The following is a 25,124-nucleotide window of genomic DNA, read 5'->3' as shown; positions in this document are numbered from 1 at the left end:
ACTTAGGGCCTCCAGTAGGGCAGTTGCCCCACTCCAGTAGGCAGGGGTTAAAAGCAGCCCTGGAGCGGGCTGCGGCTGGGAAAAGCATTAAGAGCAGTTGAGGGAGGTCTGGCGAGATAGTTGGCCCCAGGTGTGGCTGGCTTTATCAGGCCACAGCTGGCCTGGATAAAAGGGCTGTGGGGCCAGGAGTTGAAGGAGTCTCACTCTAGCCCTGGAGTGGGAAGGGCTAGCTGTCTGGGAGCAAGGTTGCAGAGCAGAGCAGTGTTGGGGAAGGGCAAAGGGAGCTGGGGATCTCCAGCCTGGTAAACCCCCAGGCTGAAGGCCTACAAAAGGTACTGGGGCTGCAGAGGGGCAGCCCAGGGATAGGCAAAGGCAGCAGGTTCAACCCCCTTGCCAATGATGAGTGGCCATTACAGACTGCAGTCTGCCCCAGTGAAAGGGGGCTAGATGATGACTGGCAGCAGCCACTGAGGCAAGGTGGGGATAAAGGGGTGGGGGTTCCCCTGGGAGGGGAGACCCAGAATCTGGGGGTACTGCTGGGGCAGAACCCTGAGGTAAAGGGGCACTGGGGTCTGGGAGGGACACGGGGCCTGAGGCAGGCAAGACACAGGCCAGCAGAGGGCACTCCGGAGCTGGAGTTGAGCTAATTTCCAAAACAACCAGCAGGAGGTGCCATGCCGGTGAGTCCGTGGTCTGCTACAGGGCCCTATCAAATTCATGGCAGTGAAAAATGCATCATGGACCATGAAATCTGGTCTTTTGTATACTTTTACCCTATACTACACAGATTTCACAGGGGAGACCAGCATTTCTCAAAGTGGGGTCCCATCCCAAAAGGGGGTTGCAGGGAGGGTCAGAAGTTATTGTAGGGAGTTCATGGTATGAGCACCCTTACTTCTCTCCCGCCTTCAGAGCTGGGCGGCCGGAGAGTGGTGGCTAGTAGGTGGGCACCCAGTTCCAAAAGCAGCGCCGCTGCCAGCAGCAGTGCAAAAGTAAGGGTGGCAATATCACAACCCCCTACAATAACCCTGCAACCCCACCACAAACCCGCTTTGGGTCACGACCCCAACAGTTACAACACTGTGAAATTTCAGATTTAAATAGCTGATATCATGAAATTTATGATTTTTTAAAATCCTGCAACTGTGAAATTGACCAAAATGGACTGTGAATTTGGTAGGGCCCTACTCATACTAGCAGTGACCTAAGGAGATCCACTTTGGTAACTTACCCCTTACCATCAACTGAATTGTCTCCTTAGAACTGACCCCCCACTTGGTAAGGAAACTCCCATCTTTTCATGTACTGTGTATATATATTTCTTCCTACTGTATTTTCCACTCCATGCATGTGATGAAGTTGGTTTTACCCCACGAAAGCTTATGCCCAAATAAATTTGTTAGTCTCTAAGGTGCCACAAGGACTCCTCGTTGTTTTTGCTGATACAGACTAACACGGCTACCACTCTGAAACCTATACATACTGGAGTATCAATTTGCACCTACAAAATATGAATTTACTATAACAGTTATGGAGTTACTATTTAACCATATTTTGCACTTCTAATGCACCTTTCACCTGAGGAGCTCAAGGAGGTTAGCAAACAATACCTGCCACCCATTTATTATTCCCCCCCACTTTACATAACGGTAAGGAGAGCTATAGGAAAGTTAAGTGATTTATCCAAACTTAGTGGCAGAACCAAGAACAGAACCCAGGAGTCTAGATTCCCAGTCTGCAGCTCCGACCACCAGGACACATGATTTGCCTTACTAGTTAAATCAAACCTTATACCCCTGGAATAGCTGTGGAAAAATTGTTTTTCCAATCCCCTGCGTGAGAGAAGCAGGCTGCTTACCATCATAGGATGAGTCACCATGCTGCTGTCATGGAAACATAAGAACATCAATTCTGGATCTAAGATAGGAACTGGTCTGAGATTTCCTTGGAGTTTTAAAATATGCCAAGCATTTTCTCATAAAAAGGCACCGTGTTCTTTAAAAAAAGACTTGGCCCTCAGTCTTTTGAGATGCCAATATAAATCAGAGCTGCTGCTATTCCCAACCTGAGACTTGAGCTCTTTGAGATCCCTACTAGACAAATTGGGGGATTGGGCCAAAAGAAATCTGATGAGGTTCAATAAGGATAAATCCTGCACTTGGGACGGAAGAACCCAATGCACAGCTACAGACTAGGGACCGAATACCTAGGCAGCAGTTCTGCGGAAAAGGACCTACGGGTTACAGTGGACGAGAAGCTGGATATGAGTCAGCAGTGTGCCCTTGTTGCCAAGAAGGCCAATGGCATTTTGGGATGTATAAGTAGGGGCATAGCGAGCAGATCGAGGGACGTGATCATCCCCCTCTATTCGACATTGGTGAGGCCTCATCTGGAGTACTGTGTCCAGTTTTGGGCCCCACACTACAAGAAGGATGTGGATAAATTGGAGAGAGTCCAGCGAAGGGCAACAAAAATGATTAGGGGTCTGGAACACATGACTTCTGAGGAGAGGCTGAGGGAACTGGGATTGTTTAGTCTGCAGAAGAGAAGAAAGAGGGGGGATTTGATAGCTTCTTTCAACTACCTGAGAGGTGGTTCCAGAGAGGATGGTTCTAGACTATTCTCAATGGTAGAAGAGGACAGGACAAGGAGTAATGGTCTCAAGTTGCAGTGGGGGAGGTTTAGATTGGATATTAGGAAAAACTTTTTCACTAGGAGGGTGGTGAAACACTGGAATGCGTTACCTAGGGAGGTGGTAGAATCTCCTTCCTTAGAAGTTTTTAAGGTCAGGCTTGACAAAGCCCTGGCTGGGATGATTTAATTGGGAATTGGTCCTGCTTTGAGCAGGGGGTTGGACTAGATGACCTCCTGAGGTCCCTTCCAACCCTGATATTCTATGATTCTATGATTCCTCTGAGCAGTCAAAACATGCATTGTAAGAGCCTCCCACAGCAAATAACGTAGTTAATACAAAGCCCGTGGGAAGAATTCTAATACTAACAGTGAAGAAATTCTCAGTTAATTTCCAACCACCTTTATTCTAAACCACAATGAAAGCGTATGACAACACGACTTAGCCAACTCACTCCCTCAGGTCCAGGAGCAATTCTGGCCAAGTTCAACCAGGGACCAACTGGTTTCTTCTCTGGTAGAAAGGGGAATGCCAAGGAACAAACCATCCCTGCTCCTCCTGAGAAATGAGCATCATGAGGAGCTGGAGCTGCTATACTTTCCCCAGGAGAGGAGTGGAGAGCAAGTAGCAGAGCATCCTTGTTTTTAAGAAGAGAAAAGGGGCATCAGGGACAGGGAGCCCAGGGGCAGGGCGCTGGGAAGCAAAGGACCTCCTGAATGGTCAGGACAGTACAATTGGCCTAAAGGAGGCTACAAGAGTCTAGAACTTTTCAGCACATCTAGGGCTGCCTCTATATTGACAGAATTGGGACTTGTAATTTTCCACCAGGGATACTCCACTATGCGTAGCAACAGTAGATCCTGTAGTGAAGACAGAGCTCAGTCATTTTTAACACAGATTACAAGTTAGATGGCATGGTGGGAAATATACCTGAGTCGTCTTGCACACTACAGATTCCAGCATCACTGCCACCAGCTGAGCTGAACCATCGGTGAATTCTGGCCTCCATTTTTGAAAATGTAGGCAAGACTTAGAAATCTCAGTGAGGTGGTTCTTTCCCCCCTCCACAGGCTGGAGGAGAGTGAGCCGTCTCCTCTTTGCAGGTGGAACAATGCACCTGGGAATGCAGCATTCACTCATCTCTGTTGTGATGTGCTTTGTCTGGTGCCAGACAGTAGACTCCACTAGCCCAGAGTGTAACGTCTCTGGCGTGCTGCAGTATCTGTAGCACTACAGTCACCACGGCACCTGCTAACACACATCCAATTCTACTCAACCGACCTCCTAACACACAACTGGTTTACAATCACAGCTGTTGGCAGATCACCAGTCAGTTCACAGCTAGCCTTTGCACCACTACTCATGGAAAATCTGTACTTCTAAAAGAGAGCTGGTTTGGAATTGAGACTCTCTAAAATGTCAGACAACTTTTGAAAAATGTTAGAAGTGTGCTTGAGTAACCATAGTGTTTGTGGGGCTGGACAGGATCTGGTAACTGTGTCCAGGAGAGTAAAAATATCAGAATGGAAGCCTGCACTGATGTGATCACATAACTGTGATATCACAACAACTCTTTTAAAGATTGTCAAACTGAATGCTACTACAGTTATGATCCAGGAAACTCCTTTTCATGGACGTAGTTCAGAAATATACCCAGGGTAAAATTCTCAAATGCACCTGGAGTGACTTAGGAGCTTAAGTCCCATTTTCAGGAGAGACTTTGGGACTTCAGAGACTCAGGGTATGTCTACACTATGAAATTAGGTTGAATTTATAGAAGTCGGTGTTTTAGAAGATGGTTTTATATATTCAAGTGTGTGCGTCCCCACAGAAAATGCTGTAAGTTCATTAACTCGGTGGAGTGCTTCCACAGTACCAAGGCTAGAGTCGACTTCCGGAGTGTTGCACTGTGGGTACCTATCCTACAGTTCCCGCAGTCTCCGCTGCCCATTGGAATTCTGGGTTGAGATCCAAATACCTGATGGAGCTAAAACATTGTCGCAGATGGTTCTGGGTACATATTGTCAGGCCCCCGTTCCATCCTGAGTTACCTGTGCAGACGCCATACCACAGCAAGCATGGAGCCCACTCAGGTAACCATCACCCTATGTCTCCTGGGTGCTGGCAGACGCGGTACTGCATTGCTACACCGCAGCAGCAACCCATTGCCTTGTGGCAGCAGACGGTGCAATAGGACTGGTAGCCGTCATCGTCATGTCCAAGGTGCTCCTGGTTGCCTCTATGAAGTCGATCAGGAGCGCTTGAATCATAGAATCATAGAATATCAGGGTTGGAAGGGACCCCAGAAGGTCATCTAGTCCAACCCCCTGCTCGAAGCAGGATCAATTCCCAGTTAAATCATCCCAGCCAGGGCTTTGTCAAGCCTGACGTTAAAAACCTCTAAGGAAGGAGATTCTACCACCTCCCTAAGTAACGCATTCCAGTGTTTCACCACCCTCCTAGTGAAAAAGTTTTTCCTAATATCCAATCTAAACCTCCCCCACTGCAACTTGAGACCATTACTCCTCGTTCTGTCATCTGCTACCATTGAGAACAGTCTAGAGCCATCCTCTTTGGAACCCCCTGTCAGGTAGTTGAAAGCAGCTATCAAATCCCCCCTCATTCTTCTCTTCTGCAGGCTAAACAATCCCAGCTCCCTCAGCCTCTCCTCATAACTCATGTGTTCTAGACCCCTAATCATTTTTGTTGCCCTTCGCTGGACTCTCTCCAATTTATCCACATCCTTCTTGTAGTGTGGGGCCCAAAACTGGACACAGTACTCCAGATGAGGCCTCACCAATGTCGAATAGAGGGGAACGATCACGTCCCTCGATCTGCTCGCTATGCCCCTACTTATACATCCCAAAATGCCATTGGCCTTCTTGGCAACAAGGGCACACTGCTGACTCATATCCAGCTTCTCATCCACTGTCACCCCTAGGTCCTTTTCTGCAGAACTGCTGCCTAGCCATTCGGCCCCTAGTCTGTAGCGGTGCATTGGATTCTTCCGTCCTAAGTGCAGGACCCTGCACTTATCCTTATTGAAGCTCATCAGATTTCTTTTGGCCCAACCCTCCAATTTGTCTAGGTCCTTCTGTATCCTATCCCTCCCCTCCAGCGTATCTACCACTCCTCCCAGTTTAGTATCATCCGCAAATCTGCTGAGAGTGCAATCCACACCATCCTCCAGATCATTTATGAAGATATTGAACAAAACCGGCCCCAGGACCGACCCCTGGGGCACTCCACTTGACACCGGCTGCCAACTAGACATGGAGCCATTGATCACTACCCGTTGAGCCCGACAATCTAGCCAGCTTTCTACCCACCTTATAGTGCATTCATCCAGCCCATACTTCCTTAACTTGCTGACAAGAATACTGGGGGAGACCGTGTCAAAAGCTTTGCTAAAGTCAAGAAACAATACATCCACTGCTTTCCCTTCATCCACAGAACCAGTAATCTCATCATAAAAGGCGATTAGATTAGTCAGGCATGACCTTCCCTTGGTGAATCCATGCTGGCTGTTCCTGATCACTTTCCTCTCATGCAAGTGCTTCAGGATTGATTCTTTGAGGACCTGCTCCATGATTTTTCCAGGGACTGAGGTGAGGCTGACTGGCCTGTAGTTCCCAGGATCCTCCTTCTTCTCTTTTTTAAAGATTGGCACTACATTAGCCTTTTTCCAGTCATCCGGGACTTCCCCCGTTCGCCACGAGTTTTCAAAGATAATGGCCAATGGCTCTGCAATCACAGCCGCCAATTCCTTCAGCACTCTCGGATGCAACTCGTCCGGCCCCATCGACTTGTGCACGTCCAGCTTTTCTAAATAGTCCCTAACCACCTCTATCTCCACAGAGGGCTGGCCATCTCTTCCCCATTTTGTGATGCCCAGAGCAGCAGTCTGGGAGCTGACCTTGTTAGTGAAGACAGAGGCAAAAAAAGCATTGAGTACATTAGCTTTTTCCACATCCTCTGTCACTAGGTTGCCTCCCTCATTCATTAAGGGGCCCACACTTTCCTTGGCTTTCTTCTTGTTGCCAACATACCTGAAGAAACCCTTCTTGTTACTCTTGACATCTCTTGCTAGCTGCAGCTCCAGGTGCGATTTGGCCCTCCTGATATCATTCCTACATGCCAGAGTAATATTTTTATACTCTTCCCTGGTCATATGTCCAACCTTCCACTTCTTGTAAGCTTCTTTTTTATGTTTAAGATCCGCTAGGATTTCACCATTAAGCCAAGTTGGTCGCCTGCCATATTTACTATTTTTTCAACTCATCGGGATGGTTTGTCCCTGTAACCTCAACAGGGATTCCTTGAAATACACCCAGCTCTCCTGGACTCCTTTCCCCTTCATGTTAGTCCCCCAGGGGATCCTGGCCGTCCGTTCCCTGAGGGAGTCGAAGTCTACTTTCCTGAAGTCCAGGGTCCGTATCCTGCTGCTTACCTTTCTTCCCTGCGTCGGGATCCTGAACTCAACCAACTCATGGTCACTGCCTCCCAGATTCCCATCCACTTTTGCTTCCCCCACTAATTCTACCCGGTTTGTGAGCAGCAGGTCAAGAAAAGCGCCCCCCTAGTTGGCTCCTCTAGCACTTGCGCCAGGAAATTGTCCCCTACGCTTTCCAAAAACTTCCTGGATTGTCTATGCACTGCTGTATTGCTCTCCCAGCAGATATCAGGAAAATTAAAGTCACCCATGAGAATCAGGGCATGCGATCTAGTAGCTTCCGTGAGCTGCTGGAAGAAAGCCTCATCTACCTCATCCCCCTGGTCCGGTGGTCTATAGCAGACTCCCACCACCACATCACTGTTGTTGCACACACTTCTAAACTTAATCCAGAGACACTCAGGTTTTTCTACAGTTTCGTACCGGAGCTCTGAGCAGTCATACTGCTCCCTTACATACAGTGCTACTCTCCCACCTTTTCTGCCCTGCCTGTCCTTCCTGAACAGTTGATAACCATCCATGACAGTACTCCAGTCATGTGAGTTATCCCACCAAGTCTCTGTTATTCCAATCACGTCATAGTTCCTTGACATCACCAGGACCTCCAGTTCTCCCTGCTTGTTTCCAAGGCTTTGTGCATTCGTATATAAGCACTTGAGATAACCTGTTGATCGCCCTGCATTCCCAGTATGAGGCAGGAGCCCTCCCCTCACAGACATTCCTGCCTGTGCTTCCTCCCGGTATCCCGCTTTCCCACTTACCTCAGGGCTTTGGTCTCCTTTCCCCGGTGAACCTAGTTTAAAGCCCTCCTCACTAGGTTAGCCAGCCTACTGGCAAAGATGCTCTTCCCTCTCTTCGTAAGATAGAGCCCGTCTCTGCCCAGCACTCCTCCTTCATGGAACACCATCCCATGGTCAAAGAACATGTCTGCTTGGGCAGACATGGGTGCAGGGACTAAATTTGGAGTGACTTGATCAGGTCATTCTCTTTAGTCCTGCAGTCAGTCCTATTGAACCATCTTATGGTGAGCAGGCAGGTGATACAGATTGCTAGCAGTCCTACTGCACAAAGAAAAGGAGTACTTGTGGCACCTTAGAGACTAACCAATTTATTTGAGCATGAGCTTTCGTGAGCTACAGCTCACTTCATCGGATGCATACCAAGGAAACTGCAGCAGACATTATATACACACACAGATCATGAAACAATACCTCCTCCCACCCCACTGTCCTGCTGGTAATAGCTTATCTAACATGATCATCAAGTTGGGCCATTTCCAGCACAAATCCAGGTTTTCTCACCCTCCGCCCCCCCACACACACACACAAACTCACTCTCCTGCTCGTAATAGCCCATCCAAAGTGACAACTCTCTTCACACTGTGTATGATAATCAAGGTGGGCCATTTCCTGCACAAATCCAGGTTCTCTCACCCCCTCACCCCCCTCCAAAAACCACACACCAACTCACTCTCCTGCTGGTAATAGCTTATCCAAAGTGAACACTCTCCCTACAATGTGCATGGTAATCAAGGTGGGCCATTTCCAGCACAAATCCAGGCTTTCTCACCCTCCCCCCTTTTTCCCGGGGACACACACACACACACAAACTCACTCTCCTGCTGGCAATAGCTCATCCAAACTGACCACTCTTCAAGTTTAAATCCAAGTTTAACCAGAACGTCTGGGGCGGGGGGGGGGGGGTAGGAAAAAACAAGGGGAAATAGGCTACCTTGCATAATGACTTAGCCACTCCCAGTCTCTATTTAAGCCTAAATTAATAGTATCCAATTTGCAAATGAATTCCAATTCAGCAGTTTCTCGCTGGAGTCTGGATTTGAAGTTTTTTTGTTTTAAGATAGCGATCTTCATGTCTGTGATTGCGTGACCAGAGAGATTGAAGTGTTCTCCGACTGGTTTATGAATGTTATAATTCTTGACATCTGATTTGTGTCCATTTATTCTTTTACATAGAGACTGTCCAGTTTGGCCAATGTACATGGCAGAGGGGCATTGCTGGCACATGATGGCATATATCACATTGGTGGATGTGCAGGTGAACGAGCCTCTGATAGTGTGGCTGATGTTATTAGGCCCTGTGATGGTGTCCCCTGAATAGATATGTGGGCACAGTTGGCAACGGGCTTTGTTGCAAGGATAAGTTCCTGGGTTAGTGGTTCTGTTGTGTGGTATGTGGTTGTTGGTGAGTATTTGCTTCAGGTTGCGGGGCTGTCTGTAGGCAAGGACTGGCCTGTCTCCCAAGATTTGTGAGAGTGTTGGGTCATCTTTCAGGATAGGTTGTAGATCCTTAATAATGCGTTGGAGGGGTTTTAGTTGGGGGCTGAAGGTGACGGCTAGTGGCGTTCTGTTATTTTCTTTGTTAGGCCTGTCCTGTAGTAGGTGACTTCTGGGAACTTTTCTGGCTCTATCAATCTGTTTCTTCACTTCGGCAGGTGGGTACTGTAGTTGTAAGAAAGCTTGACAGAGATCTTGTAGGCATTTGTCTCTGTCTGAGGGGTTGGAGCAAATGCGGTTGTATCGCAGAGCTTGGCTGTAGACGATGGATTGTGTGGTGTGTCCTGGATGTAAGCTGGAGGCATGTAGGTAGGAATAGCGGTCAGTAGGTTTGCGGTATAGGGTGGTGTTTATGTGACCATTGTTTATTAGCACTGTAGTGTCCAGGAAGTGGATCTCTTGTGTGGACTGGACCAGGCTGAGGTTGATGGTGGGATGGAAGTTGTTGAAATCATGGTGGAATTCCTCAAGGGCTTCTTTTCCATGGGTCCAGATGATGAAGATGTCATCAATATAGCGCAAGTAGAGTAGGGGCGTTAGGGGACGAGAGCTGAGGAAGCGTTGTTCTAAATCAGCCATAAAAATGTTGGCATACTGTGGGGCCATGCAGGTACCCATAGCAGTGCCGCTGATCTGAAGGTATACATTGTCCCCAAATGTAAAATAGTTATGGGTAAGGACAAAGTCACAAAGTTCAGCCACCAGGTTAGCCGTGACATTATCGGGGATAGTGTTCTTGACGGCTTGTAGTCCATCTTTGTGTGGAATGTTGGTGTAGAGGGCTTCTACATCCATAGTGGCCAGGATGGTGTTATCAGGAAGATCACCGATGGATTGAAGTTTCCTCAGGAAGTCAGTGGTGTCTCGAAGGTAGCTGGGAGTGCTGGTAGCGTAGGGCCTGAGGAGGGAGTCGACATAGCCAGACAATCCTGCTGTCAGGGTGCCAATGCCTGAGATGATGGGGCGCCCAGGATTTCCAGGTTTATGGATCTTGGGTAGTAGACAGAATATCCCAGGTCGGGGTTCCAGGGGTGTGTCTGTGCGGATTTGATTTTGTGCTTTTTCAGGAAGTTTCTTGAGCAAATGCTGTAGTTGCTTTTGGTAACTCTCAGTGGGATCATAGGGTAATGGCTTGTAGAAAGTGGTGTTGGAGAGCTGCCGAGCAGCCTCTTGTTCATATTACGACCTATTCATGACGACAACAGCACCTCTTTTGATGATCACTTTAGATAAGCTATTACCAGCAGGACAGTGGGGTGGGAGGAGGTATTGTTTCATGATCTCTGTGTGTATATAATGTCTGCTGCAGTTTCCATGGTATGCATCTGATGAAGTGAGCTGTAGCTCACGAAAGCTCATGCTCAAATAAATTGGTTAGTCTCTAAGGTTCCATAAGTACTCCTTTTCTTTTTGCGAATACAGACTAACATGGCTGTTACTCTGAAACCAGTTCTACTGCACCATCTTCTGCCAGGCAGGCAAGAGATGAGGATGGCTAGCAGTCCTACTGCACCATCTTCTGCCGAGCAGCCATGAGATGTGGATGGCATGCAGTCCTTCTGCACCCTCTGCTGCCAGCCAAAGATGTAAAAGATAGATGGAGTGTATCAAAACAAGAAATAGACCAGATTTGTTTTGTACTCATTTTCAAACCCCCCCACCCGCCCCCCGTCTAGGGGACTCATTCCTCTAGGTCACACTGCAGTCGCTCACAGAGAAGGTGCAGCAAGGTAAATCTAGACATGTATCAATCAGAGGCCAGACTAACCTCCTTGTTCCAATAAGAACAATAACTTAGGTGAACCATTTCTTATTGGAACGCTCCGTGAAGTCCTGCCTGAAATACTCCTTGATGTAAAGCCACCCTCTTTGTTGATTTTAACTCCCTGTAAGCCAACCCTGTGAGCCGTGTCGTCAGTCGCCCCTCCCTGCATCAGAGCAACGGCAAACAATCGTGCATCTGAGTTGAGAGTGCTGTCCAGAGCAGTCACAATGGAGCACTGTGGGATAGCTCCCGGAGGCCAATACCGTCGAATTGTGTCCACAGTACCCCAAATTCGACCCGGCAAGGCCGATTTAAGCGCTAATCCACTTGTCGGGGTGGAGTAAGGAAATCGATTTTAAGAGCCCTTTAAGTCAAAATAAAGGGCTTCATCGTGTGGACGGGTGCAGGTCTACATCAATTTAACGCTGCTAAATTTGACCTAAAGTCCTAGTGTAGACCAGGGCTAAGATCATGTCTACAATACAAAATTAAGTTGACTTAAGTAATTAAAGTAATTGGTTCACGTCCACACTATGCTCCTTCTGTTGGCGATGCACGTCCTCACCAGGAGCACTTCCACCAAATTAACCGTGTAGACCACGCTGGGGCACTGACAGCTGGAACCCCATGGAGGAGGGGGCTCCAGCAGTCAGCCCCACGTTGGGGGTGGGGGGTAAGAAGGGGGAAGCTCCTGCTGTCAGCCAAAAGGTGATGTAAGTAGTGCAGTGTTGACACGGACACTGCGTCACCCTAACTACATAGACCAAAACGCTACACCTCTAGTGGGCGCAGAGATATTAAGTGGATTTAGTGGGTGACTTAACATTGGTGGGAGTTGCATTTTACCTAAGCTGCTTTATATCAACCTAACTCTGTAGCGAAGAACAGGCCTAAGTCCCATTGACTTTCAATGACACTTTGACTCTGAGTGACTAAGTCACTTAGGTGCTTTTGACAACTGTACCTCTAATTATTTTGCAATGTGATTTCAAGCACAGCAAAATTTTAAACAGAAGCCTAATATCCAAATGCTTCCAGCCCGGCCCTCTTAATATGTTAACAGATTAACTCCATCAGCTCTCCTCCTCTGAGCTGTATATTTGCCTACTCTCAGCTGGCTCACTTCAGAACTGAACACTCTTCAACACAGTGGGCTAAACAGTACTTCAATTACATATCATTTGTTCCAGTTATAATACAAGTGCACAGCTGTGCACTCCATCCGCCCCATATAATTTCAATTTCATTACTATCCCTCTTCTCCAGAGCTCTGTTTGTTTAACAGCTACTCCAGTCCCCATGCTCAGGTATCCGTGGTTATTCTACACTGTTATATTTCCAGGAATCTGTAATTCTCTAGATCCATTTCCATCTATGAGTTACCTACATGATCTTTCAAGGCCAGAGTTTTAGCCAAAATTTTGTTTCCACTCATCTGTGAAATTTAATTTGCTTTACTGTAAACCATCCTGAAAATCATTCTAATGAGAATTCAGTTCTAAAAAGGATACCAGTGGGAAATGCTGTCTTTTCTTTGTTTCATCTGTAGTTTGGACTGCTGGGAAAATTTACAACTTATTTATTTATAGAAGCTGATTGTGCTAAACACATCTAAATTTAATTTTCCACTTTAGATAACTTAATTTTTTAAAAATATTGCTCACTGATCATTTCCATAAAAACCATCCCAACAGTTGATTTCCACATATAGAGACCATATCACTATTAATTTACTGGCAGGAAGTTGATTCACAGTAGAAAAGCAATCTTCATTTAAAAAAATACAAACCAAGGATAATGAACAGAATTATTTCCCAGAAAAATTGTGCTCTTTGTCCTATAAAAGAAATACATATCACTTTACAGCAATTTTTGTGTAGGAATAATTACATTGCTATGGTATTTTATAATTAGGCCCTCCCTGATGTTTTCAATGGAAATAAGTCTTTAGCAGTAGCAAGCATTTTTCATTGGTTAAATCTCAAGCATAGAAGATTCACATATTAGGAGTGGACCTGCTCTAGCTAATATTTCAGAACTTTCACCTCTACCTAGAAAAGTAGGTTTCACCTGAAAGAGTGGCGAAGCTTTGCTCAGAACTTTGACATTAACAAATGCAAGTTCCTGGACGCCTCTCAAGGTGAGCATCATCTCCTTCCAAAGCTGCCCGATGGATAGACATGACCATGTAATGGCATAGACTTGCTGGGTCACAAACTAAATTAATTCAATTTAAGATTCAATTAGAAGGGACCATTACAATCATTCAGTTTACCTGCATAGCACAGGCCAGAAGATCCCACCCCGTGATTCCTGCACCAAGCTTATAACTTCTGGTTGAGAGAAAGCATATCTTTTAGAAAGAGACACCCAGTCTTCATTTAAACACTCCAGGACCAAAGGACAAAGAATCCAGCACATCTTTAGGTACGTTGTTCCAATAGTTAATTACCCTCCATGTAAAATCTGCACTCATTTGTACATAAACATGTCTAGCTTCAGCGTACAGTCACTGGATTATTTCATACTTTTGTCTGCTAGATTAAACAGCCCTCTACTATTCCAGCTAGAATGCTATGCTACTAGCACAGGCCCCAGTACCTACGTCCCTCCCTGGTGCAGGCAGGCAATCACCTTCTGCCTCCTCCCAGACTAGTACACATGCAGAAAAGAGCTCTGTCAGGGGGCAGAGGGCCTATCTTATGAGAAGAGACTGGAAGAGCTTTGCTTAGCCTACCCCAGCAAAGAAAGGCTGAGAGGGGATATGATTGTGTAAGGGGACTGTTGCCCCCTTTCTAACATTCAGTGGGGTGTTTTAGTTGCTAGCTCCCAGTACTAAAAGGGGGAAGGGTCGATGGGGAATCAGCACCCTGAGACTGACCATCCCCAGGAACAATGGGGAGAGGCCAATGCTCTAGGTCAGCCTGATTGACAGGGCAAGCAGGCTAATCAGGGAGTCAGGAGGCCAGGGAGGTCCCGTCCTCCTGAGCTGGAATTGCCTGGGTCAGACAGAATGGGGCCCAAGCTAAGCTGGGGAGCAGAGCTGGGCCAGATCCAGAGGGACCAGAAAAGCAGCCCAGGAAGCAGGTCAGTGCTGGGAGCAGAGTCACAGAAGCAGCCTGCGGAGCAGACCTGTCCTGGGAGCAGAGCTGCAGCAACCAGAGCCAGAGGGGCCAGAGAAGTGGCCTAGGGAGCTGGAGGCAGAGCAGCAGCCGTGCTGAGGCAGACTGGGGCTGGAGCAATCCGGAGCTGGGTGTTGGGAGCAGCTGGGGAGAGCGAGGGGGACCCTGGGCAGTGAGCCCAGCATAGGGACACGCCTGTCAGGAGGCTCTGCCGGCCAGACTCGGAGGAGGATTGGTAACCCTGACAGGGAGGGGGTAATGCTGGGAAGAAGGGCCCTGCCACCTAGAGCTTGAGGTCGTGTGGCTACCACCAGAGCAAGTGTCCAACCCACAGCATCCCTGCAGCACCGCCAGGGCCTGAGCAGGGGGCCTGGGACTTACAAGGAGCAGACTGTGAACTGCCCTGACGTTCCAGAGACACTGTTTGTGATGTTCCCTGCCACAGAGCGGGGTGATGTATTTCCTTGAACCTTTCCCATTTTCCCTTATTCTCTTTAAAATTAATTGTTGATTAAATAACTTGCATTTGCTTCAAATTGTATGTAATGGTCAGTGGGTCGGAGAAGTGCCCAATGCAGAGAGAGTACCCCGGAGTGGGGACACCCTAGCCCCTGTCCTAGGTGACCGCAGCAGGGTTGGGGGTCAAGCCCCCCCAGGAATCCTGGGCCCAGCCTTGTTGAGGTTACGAGGACTCTGCCAGACGGGAGAGTGGAAGGGGAGTCCTCAAGGGCAGGGAGGCCACTGGGTAAAGGAAGTGGGAGCGAGGACTCAGATCCTTTCACTAACCCACTTCACTGGGGTACTGCAGAAGCCAGGAAAGTTCCCCACAATAGTGGGACTATTCCCCCGCTTACAACTGCTCCCCATAAATACATCAGGGAGGTAAATAACAGGGAGGGTGAAGAGCTATTTAAGCTAAAGGACAGTATTGGCACAAGAACAAAGGGGTATAAACTCGCTATGAACAAACTGAGGCTGGAATTAGAAGGTTTCTAACCATCAGAGGAGTGGGGGTCTGGGACAGTCTCCCAACAGAAGTTGTGGGGTCAAACAACTTGATTAGTTTTAAGAGAGAACTGGACTCGTTCATGCAAGTGGGACTGTATGAGGGGTTTCTTGTGATGATGGGAGGCATGGCTCCACAGCCCTAGAGGTCCCTCACAGATTATGTCCTATGTTCCTAAAATCTCATGGCTCAGATCTCAGCCAGTCACCTGCAGGCTGAACTCTCCCGCCAGTCCCAAACTCCAAATATTCTGGAGGGTTGTTTATTTTCCTGGCTCCTTCCTCTGAAGCATCAGAGATGGCCACAGAGCATCAGCCCACCCTGTCCAGTGTCTCCTGGTGGCATCGAACATTCTCTCTCATATGCTCACCTGGCTTGCATGCTCAGGCTCTAACTGATTGCCATATGTGGAATTTTCCTCCAGGGCACACTGGCAGTGACCTTGCAGAGTTTTCATCTTCTCTGCAGAGTGAGGTGAAAGTCATTCACCGGGATCATCTGGATATATCTCACTTAATCAATTCCCTGCCCTTGCAGGGGCCTCGGGCACTGTGCAGCTCAGTCCCTCTTATTCTCTGCCTGTTACCTATAATTCAGTCTCCTGTGGACTATAATAATTTGGTCTAATTTTGGTTGTTGGGTTAGGTGTGTGGGTTCTGGGTGGCGCTGGTTGTCTGTGATACATAGGAGGTCAGACTAGATGTTCTGGCAGTTGTAACCTTTCTGGCCTTATACTCTGATTGACTCAATGATTGAGTACAGGCAGACACCCATTAAGGGCTGGTCACTGGTCCAGGACCATTGCTTAGAGCAGGGGTGGGCAAACTTTTTGGCCCAAGGGCCACATCTAGGTATGGAAATTCTACGGCGGGCCATGAATGCTCACAAAATTGGGGGTTGGGATACAGGAGGGGGTGAGGGCTCCGGCTGGGAGTGCAGGCTCTGTGGTGGGTCCAGAAATGAGGAGTTCAGGATGTGGGAGGGGGGCTCTGGGCTGGGGCGGATATGCGAGGAGAAGGGGGCTCCAGCTGAGGCTGTGGGTCTGGGGTGGGGCTGAGGATGAGGGTTTGCGGTGCAGGAAGGTGCTCCGGGCTGGGACCGAGGGGTTCGGAGGGTAGGAGGGGGATCAGGGCTGGGGCAGGGGCGTGGGAGGGGGTCAGGGGTGCAGTCTCCTGGTGGCGCTTACCTCAAGTAGCTCCCAGAAGCAGCGGCATGTCCCCCCCCCCCACTCCAGCTCCTACACAGGGGCATGGCCAGGCAGCTCTGCACACTGTTGCTGGCCAATGGGAGCTGTGGGGGCAGCGCTTGGGCCAGGGGCAGTGTGCGAAACCCCTTGGTTGCTCCTATGTGTAGGAGCCGGAGTAGGGACATGTTGCTGCTTCCAGGAGCTGCTCAGAGCCACGGTACACGTGGAGCGGGGCAAGCCCCCAACCCTGCTCCCCGGCGGGAGCTCGGGGGCTGAATTAAAATGTCTGAAGGGCTGGATGCGGCCCCCCAGGCCCTAGTTCGCCCACCCCTGGCTCAGAGGCATTTGAAGTAGCCTGGTCAAGAGCTTCTCAGCCCTGGAAACAGGCAAACCTCTGGCCCTTCTTTTGGCTTTATAACTGGGTATGTGTCCAGGGCAGCTGTCCTTTATGGGGAATTAGGGCCCAGCCTGCACATGAATGCCTTATGAAGGCCACATCTGGGGGTAACTGACCGCCTCAGGTGGCAGATTAGTAAACAAGCACCTGGACCTAATAAATGTTACCCCAAGCTCAGTAAGAAGGGAACTCCAAAGGGACACAGGAAGCTGCTGTGGAGAAGCTGTCTAAGGAAAGGCCTGAGCAGAGGGCCTAGAGGGGGAAGGCCTAGAGGGTGAACCCACCAGAATAGAAAGCCTGTAAGGGGTGCTCCTAGAGAGGGGAGCCTCCTAGATGGAGGGCTGCAGTCAGCAAGCATCCAAGAGGGCCTAGTCTCAGCCAGGGATTTCCCAGACACTGGCCAGAAGTCCGACCTGGCAAGGATCACCTGTTATCCCAGGAGAAGAGTCACAGTGGGTAGACTTCCCCAGTCACCTAATTCCAGAGAAGGATATTACTCCAGTAGAGGCAAGAGGCCTAACACCAGGAGCAGAGACTGGAACTGAGAGAACCCCTGGGGAAGAACCTGGGTAGAGGTGAGCACTGGATTCAGGCAGGTGAGAGACGGACTAAAACATGACCCAGTCACCCAGCTGAGATTTTGGGGGAGAAAGTTTTGTTTCTGTTTTGCATTAATAGAGAAGACCCTTCACAATAGGGTGCTCTTTTGCACCTAGCAGTTTGTTCAGACTTTATTATGATACCCTGGGTGAGGGAAAAAATCAAGTAAGGGCTCTCCTGCAACACTATGCCTGCCTGCAAGGGGCCCATTGGGCCAACTCAGAATGATGACAGTATAATCTGGGGGAACCCTGTCCCTTATTCCTTTTTCCCCAATCTAAGCCCTCCCCCCATGCAGGCATTGTACATGCTTCCAATATAACCCCTCTGCCAACGCAGCTTAGTCCTAACCAACAGCCCCCCGTTTAGTCACAACACTGGTCCTCTCCAGACATTGCCAGCCATGCCCAACAGTGCAGTATTGTTGTGATGTGCAAAGACAGACAAGGACGAAGCCAAACATTTTCAGAATTTCAGTTAAGGTATTTAGAGTTTAAAAGTCAGTAACCAACCTATTAAGTCATCTTTATTTCAACCATGTTAAATGATAATTTAATGAATCCTATACTGCAGGATATTAGAGACCCTGGCACACATCGGTGGCTTAACCCATCTCCTGTCCTTTGCCTATCCATTACTCAAAAAATTCTGAAGAAACTGACTTGAGGGGCTGCCAACAGTTTACTGGTAGGCAGGGCATAATTCAGATGATGGTGAAGTAGTAACACTGGCTGCCTTACCTGTACTAAGTTCCCATTATATCTAGATCACTTCTGTAGCATTTAGTTCAGGCCTGTTAAGAACGTTTGTAGAAAGCAGCCCAGATGTTGTTTTTAAAATGGGACAGACAGCAGCTCAGAGAACATGAACAAAGGCAAGCAAACATGTAGCCTGGGAGATACCCTACTTGTCACAAAACTGAATAGTCTCAGAAGAGATTTCACATGAAAACTTCCAATGGTTTGACAACAGCAATGCCAAAACAAGTACTAGCTGTTCACTCTCTGATTGCCTTCAACCATTCCTAGCACCTCTGCAAGTACCAGAGAGGTGTCAAAGCACTGCCCAAGACCCACTGGACTTTGACTGCTTGTGATTTATTGTGTCTTGAAGAAAACTGTTAGCTTCCCAGCACCACTGTGCCTGCCTTATCTGAGAGCCATAGCTGGTGATTAAGGTTCAGCTGTAGGTTTTGCTTTCTCCTTTCTCCCCACACCCCACCCCTCCCGTGGTAAGAAAGAATTGATTTTAACAGGTTGTGAGAATACACAGTATAGTGAATCCAGGAAGGCCAGTGGCCTCTCCTGCCCTATTGTACATAGCCACCATACCAAGCGTAATGAATGCACACAACAGTATACACATTGCTTGAGGGAAGTTTCTTGAGATAGGAGTACATCACTGAAATAACTGCACATGGCAGAAACCCCCAGGAAGGCTTGATCCACTCAGGAAAAGTTTATAGTTGAAATATTCCCAGCCGGCGGGACCCCAACCCTGGGTGCCTGGCACCAGCCTGCTGGAGTGACCTCGGTTAACGATATGATTTTAATTATTTAACCAGTTAACTTTTTAAACTGATATTTACATCCCTACTATACACTGTGGCTAGCTGAATGGCAGTGGGTTTTAATCATCCCCAAGTGGCATCCTTTTTGACAATAGTAGCCACATGCTAGAAGTATCCCAGGTAACAAGGTATATTGAATTTAGATGTCTGGATGACACAAGAACAGGCTTAAAGAATATGCAAGAGACATCCAGTGGCCCCCAATGCCTAATAACTAAGGATACAATTTCATCACAGAGGTCACGTGACTTTAACGAACCTCTGAGACTTTTTAGGCTTCAGCCCCCACCGCCTGCAGCAGTAGGACTGGAGAAGCGGTCAGCTGCTGCCCCCTGTTCCAGCGGCGAGGCTTGGACTGTCAGTTCTCCCTACCCCCAGGGACAGGTTGCAGGCTTCCATGAAATTTGGTTTATTGCCCACAATTTGTCTATGACTTTTACTAAAAATAACTGTGACAAAATCTTAACCTTACTAATAACCAAGCACAGGAATTCTAAAAACACCTTTCTACATAAGCACCAGTTTTTGCCATCCACTTAGAGACCAAGAAGTTGAATTTTAAGCAGTAGAATTTTGGAACCTTTGCTGGAGCGGCTTGATAAAATACTCCCATAAAAATAATACCAATACAAAACAATCTCCGTGGGATCTAAATGCAGGAACACACATTCTAAAATTCAGAGAATAATCTCATAAAACACTTTCACTGGCTTTGGGGAAGGGACAACATATAAATATTTTAAGCGTTTTTGCTACTTTGTGATACAGTCCAATTTTAAAAAATAATACATAGCCAGATACAAAAATACAGAGTTTTGGATGGAGGGAGTCACCAGTATTAGGAAGGGGAGACATTTAAATAAATCAATATTAATAGTACAAAAGAAAAGGCAACAAGGAGCTGGTGGGATGACCTAGCACTATGCACACAACACATTTAGGGAAACCAGCATTAGAGTCCCACTCCTCAGACTTACAGGGGAATGGAGAAATTCAGCCGAGGTCAGCTAAGTAAGAGTATTGATGGACTCAAGGGAACACCAACAATTGTTCCTCATTAACAGAGATGGTGGCTGCAAAATGAGGGCATGCCATTTTAAGGTACAGAGAAGGGAGAAAACAGAATCAGATTCTCAAACATAAAAGCCACAGAGGCAGAGGTGGAGGTAACAAAGCAAAGACTTCCAGTCTTCAGTAGCTGAGAGAATTCAGCAGTCAAAGTGGTATATTACTCCTGAGGGCATTCTGTGCCAAATAAATTAAAATTCTGCGCACAATATTTTAAAATTCTGCAAAATTCTACAAATTTTATTTGTCAAATAAATGTAGAGGCTCCAGCCTGACATTGGGGAGCACAGGCCACTGGTGGCACAGAGGTGGGAGATCATTGTGCAGCTCCCCCTCTGGGACACGGACTAAGCAGTGAGGCTGTACCCAACCCTGACACAGCACAAGGACTGGGCCTGCCCCAGAAACAACCCAAAGACCTGCCCCTCTGTGCCAGTGCACCAGGTGTGGGCAGACAGGCTCAGCAAGGCAGGGTCCAAGAGTGGAGGGGCTTAGTGTGAGGGAATCCAGATGTGGGTTGAGAGGGTTCTGTGTGGGGCAATCTGGGTTTGGGTGGCTCAGATTCAGGTGCGGGGGGATCTGGATACAACTGTAATGGGACTCTGCAGGGTGGTCCAGGGGAAGGTCGTTGTGGCTCAGCAGGGGGGTCTGAGTGTGGGTGGGGATAGACCTCAGCGGGGGGTCTCGGTGTGGGGGGTCCAGATGCTGGGGGAGTGGGGCTCAGTGGGGTTGGGATCCAGGTGCTGCTGCTTGGGGCTTGGTAGATGGGGATCTAGCTGTGGGTGGCTCGTTGGGGTGGTCCAGGTGCAGGGGGAGTGGAGCTCGTCAGTGGGGTTCTGGGTGTGCAGGGTAGAGGGTGAGGCTCGATGGGAGGGTCTGGGTATGAGGAGGTTTGGATGCAGCTCCCTGTACAACAATCCCTCCCCCTGCAGCGGAGGAGCAATGGGTGCAGGAAGTGCGGGGGGGTTGGGGGTGGGGGGATTAAGGTACTGTTCAACATAAGGGCATAAGAATTTGGGCCATTGTAATCTGCCATACAGCATGCAGTTAATGCAGGGGTGGCCAGCCTGTGGCTCCGGAGCTGCATGCAGCTCTTCAGAGATTAATATGTGGCTCCTTACCTAGGCACTGATTCCGGGGCTGGAGTTATAGATTCCAACTTTCCAATGTGCTGGGGGGGTGCTCACTGCTCAACCCCCTGCTCTGCCCCAAGGCCCCTGCCCCTTCCCCTGAGCCTGCCATGCCCTTTGCTCCTTCCCCCGCCCCACGAGCCTCCTGCGCATGTGAAACAGCTGATTGCAGGGGGACGGGGGAGTAGGCGCTGATTGTTGGGGGCTGCTGGGAGGCAGGAGGCGCTGGGGGCTGGGGAGTGGATGGGGGGCTGCTGACATGTTACTGTGGCTCTTTGGCAATGTACATTGGTAAATTCTGGGTCCTTCTCAGGCTCAGGTTGGCCACCCCTGAGTTAATGCATCACCATTGTTCTGCAATACTTATCTATCAAAGGAATTTTTATATTTAAAGAAAGACCAAGATATTAGATTTCAAGGATGTCCAATTGGAGCATGATGCAATGGGAGAAAATATTACATTCCAAAATATATGAAGGGAAGGCTGAAAAATTATAAAACACCATAATTAAGACAAAAGATACAACTTCTTTGTGTGTCTGGGGGAGCGGGGAAATCAATGAGAGGAACAATATGGCTTCACGAGGGAATGCTTGAAGGTCTGATGAACCTGCCTTTGGAACACTGTGTTCAATTCTGGACACTGCTTCAGGCAGATATTAAATTGAAGGGAATTCAATACTGAGCAACAGAATGATCAGGGGGCTGGAAAAAGACTTATAAGAAAAGATTAAAGGAACTTGACTAGGAGAAAAGCAAAATCTGTAAATACAAAGGCAAGGGAAGGACAATGGAAGAGTGGTATAGAAGTATTGCTCTGAGCAACGAGGTGAAATGAGGACAGCTTGAGTTTAAATCAGGAAAGATACCCTGACCGTAAGATCTGTTCAGCTGGGGAATCATCTCCCAAATGAAGTGAAGGCAGCTCCTTTCGCTTGGGACATTTAACACGGGCCTGGACAAAGCATTAGAAATTAAACAAAAGGGAACAATCTTGCACTGTCCAGTGAGCAGATAACTCTCTTATATCACTAATTATAGTCACCAGTTCAGAAATTACAAGTATTCATGACCTCATTTTCTTTATATCCCATTAAAAATAACCTGTGTTATGCAAGTAACTCCCTTTGCCAGTTTATCTTCTGAAACAAGGTGCGTCTTATTTAGACAATATTTATACTTTCCAGTCATCAGCACCTCTACTCAGCTCCACCTGGAGAGCAATACATTAATTCATTCTCATGTTTAAGCAACATGTATATTTCACTGAACAGCAGATGAGAATTCAACCCTAGGCTCAGATGTACCCCCACAACAAACCTTACTTACAGATAACAAGACTGAAGAAATAAATCTTCATATGGAACATTACTCTTTTCTTTATAAGGGAGACAACTAAGCTATGGCTCTTGGAAGCGGGCAGGAGAGAGAAGAGTGCCAATTTTCTTACCTGTGGGAATTTGCGTTTGATAGATGTCAGTGCTCCCTCTGGTAGCTTGGCCAGTTCAGAATCTCGGACTGCATGTACTGTTGTGGCTCTAGGCTGATGGGTTAATGCCTCCACCTGCCAGAGGAGAGAGAAAAAAGACAGCTAAGACTTCAAAGGTAAATCTTAGACCTAGCACTGCCCAAATAAAAATGCAACAAAGCAGAACAGAACTACCTAGGGAGGTGGTGGAATCCCCTTCCTCAGAAGTTTTTAAGGTCAGGCTTGACAAAGCCCTGGCTGGGATGATTTAGTTGGGATTGGTCCTGCTCTGGGCAGGGGGTTGGACTAGATGGCCACCAGAGGTCCCTTCCAACTCTGTTATTCTATGATTCTATGATTCACATGATCACTGGAATCAGCTTTACCCATCTCTAGTCTTTTTTCCCCCCTAATTTTTTGATAACGTGTTGTAATGATGGTGCCCGTGGGAGCCAGCTGAGGTCACTCAATTAGGGTGAACTGCAAACAAAATGGGGCAGACAAACCCCAAACGCAGTGGATATTCCAATATTTAGATTTACCAAGCCAGCCCAAAACAGCTTCTGTATTATCTCTGTTGCATCCGATGAAGTGAGCTGTAGCTCATGAAAGCTTATGCTCAAGTACATTTGTTAGTCTCTACGGCGCCACAAGTCCTCCTTTTCTTTTTGCGTACATAGACTAACAGGGCCGCTGCTCTGAAACCTGTATTATCTCACTGGTTACTCAGACGTCCAAACAATGCAGTTTCCTTAAAGTACCCAGCCTCAGGCCTCCATCCAGACACACATGTCAAACATATGATGATAAATTCTGAAAATCTTATTTCATGTATAAAAGAAAAGGTTCTCCCAATCCCAAAGGATCAGCCACATACCCAGGTCAAATGCTAACTTAGATCTTACCCAAAATACATGCTTATAGCCAATTCTTATTAACTAAAATTTATTAAAAAAGAAAAGAGAGAGAGAGTTGGTTGAAAGATCAATATACATACAGACTTGAGTTTAATTTCTTGAGGTCCAGATGCATAGCAGAGATGAAAAGGAGTACTTGTGGCACCTTAGAGACTAACCAATTTATTAGAGCATAAGCTTTCGTGAGCTACAGCTCACTTCCTCAGATGCATATCGTGGAAACTGCAGCAGGCTTTATATATACACAGAGAATATGAAACAATACCTACTCCCACCCCACTGTCCTGCTGGTAATAGCTTATCTAAAGTGATCATCAGGTGGGCCATTTCCAGCACAAATCCAGGTTTTCTCACCCTCCACCCCCCCACACAAATTCACTCTCCTGCTGGTGATAGCCCATCCAAAGTGACAACTCTTTACACAATGTGCATGACAATCAAGTTGGGCTATTTCCTGCACAAATCCAGGTACAAGTACTCCTTTTCTTTTTGCGAATACAGACTAACACGGCTGTTACTCTGAAACATAGCAGAGATGGTGAGTTTGTAGTTGCCAAAAGTTCTTTTAGAAATAGTCCCTAGGTTATAGTCCAATGTCCATATTCAGGGTGAGTCAAGTCAGTGACTGGGGTTCTCAATTCTTATGGCTTAGGGTTTCCCCTTCTTGAAACCCAAAGCAGATCTGAGATGAAGAAGGATCGTGTCCCAGGGGTTTTATACATTTCCAGCAGCCTTTTGGCCTGAGAAATCCATAGGCTTAACTTTCCTTCTCCCAAACATCATGGCAATTAGCACAGGGTAATTTATCCATTAAACAGTTCAGATACCGGTTACCACAGCCTTCAAAGAGACATATAGACAATAATACTATTTCATTCAAGTGTCTTCCTAAATGTTAATACTCCTTTTTTGATCTTTGAATCAAAGCCATAATAATAGACAAGACTTGTTTGCTTCCACCACAAGACCTGAGCCAACATCTACCCTTCTATCTCTAACAATGCAGGCATGCATTTCAAAGCTCTATTCATTTACATATCTTCTTAACAAGTCTTTAAAGTTCAGCCATGGGTCATGTCAGTCTCTGAGTTAAATAACTCTTTCTGGCCCTGTGTCACCTTTCAATGAGATATTATATTACACTCATAACGTCACACATGGACATAAGTAGAACAAGCTGCCCAGTGCTAGTGAGTGGTCTTGTGTTGATACCTTACTTACTGTACCCACATCCAGCTGCAGGAAAACCATTCAGTTAATCGGAGTCTTTGACAAATGAGCATTTCCTCATCTAGGTAGTTTGCTGTTCTTCATGGAACTGAACTCGACAGTAGCTGGAAGTTAGGCTGAAAATGTTACAGGAGAAAAATTCCCTTTGAACTTCGACAAGTACCCACACACTGCACATATATAAGAACAGTGTGAAAAAGGAAGAGAGTTTGGTAATTACACTTTTTTCATCAGTGCAAAAGCTTATAAGTAGATGAGTGATCATATTATCAGTCAGAGAAGATGA

The 25,124-nt window shown here is 47.4% G+C and overlaps 1 protein-coding gene across 13 annotated transcripts in view; it reads right to left on the bottom strand.

The window, feature by feature from the left end:
• PNPLA7 (patatin like domain 7, lysophospholipase) overlaps nucleotides 1-25,124 on the bottom strand; it is a 443,243-nt gene that overhangs the window by 206,152 nt on the left and 211,967 nt on the right. For all 13 annotated transcript variants that reach the window (XR_012155226.2, XR_012155225.2, XM_073314045.2 and 10 more), the window contains one exon: nucleotides 22,674-22,787. Coding sequence is in view for 11 of the 13 variants with exons in the window: in XM_073314045.2 (XP_073170146.1) it covers nucleotides 22,674-22,787 (114 nt within the window). In the remaining 2 variants the exon portion in view is untranslated. The remainder of the gene's footprint in view (nucleotides 1-22,673; nucleotides 22,788-25,124) is intronic.

This window comes from Lepidochelys kempii, chromosome 16 (assembly GCF_965140285.1).
Source record: "Lepidochelys kempii isolate rLepKem1 chromosome 16, rLepKem1.hap1, whole genome shotgun sequence".
Lineage (NCBI taxonomy): Eukaryota > Metazoa > Chordata > Testudines > Cheloniidae > Lepidochelys > Lepidochelys kempii.
The sequence above is the reverse complement of the archived record's forward strand: the minus strand, read 5'-3'. Positions and strand labels throughout refer to the sequence as shown.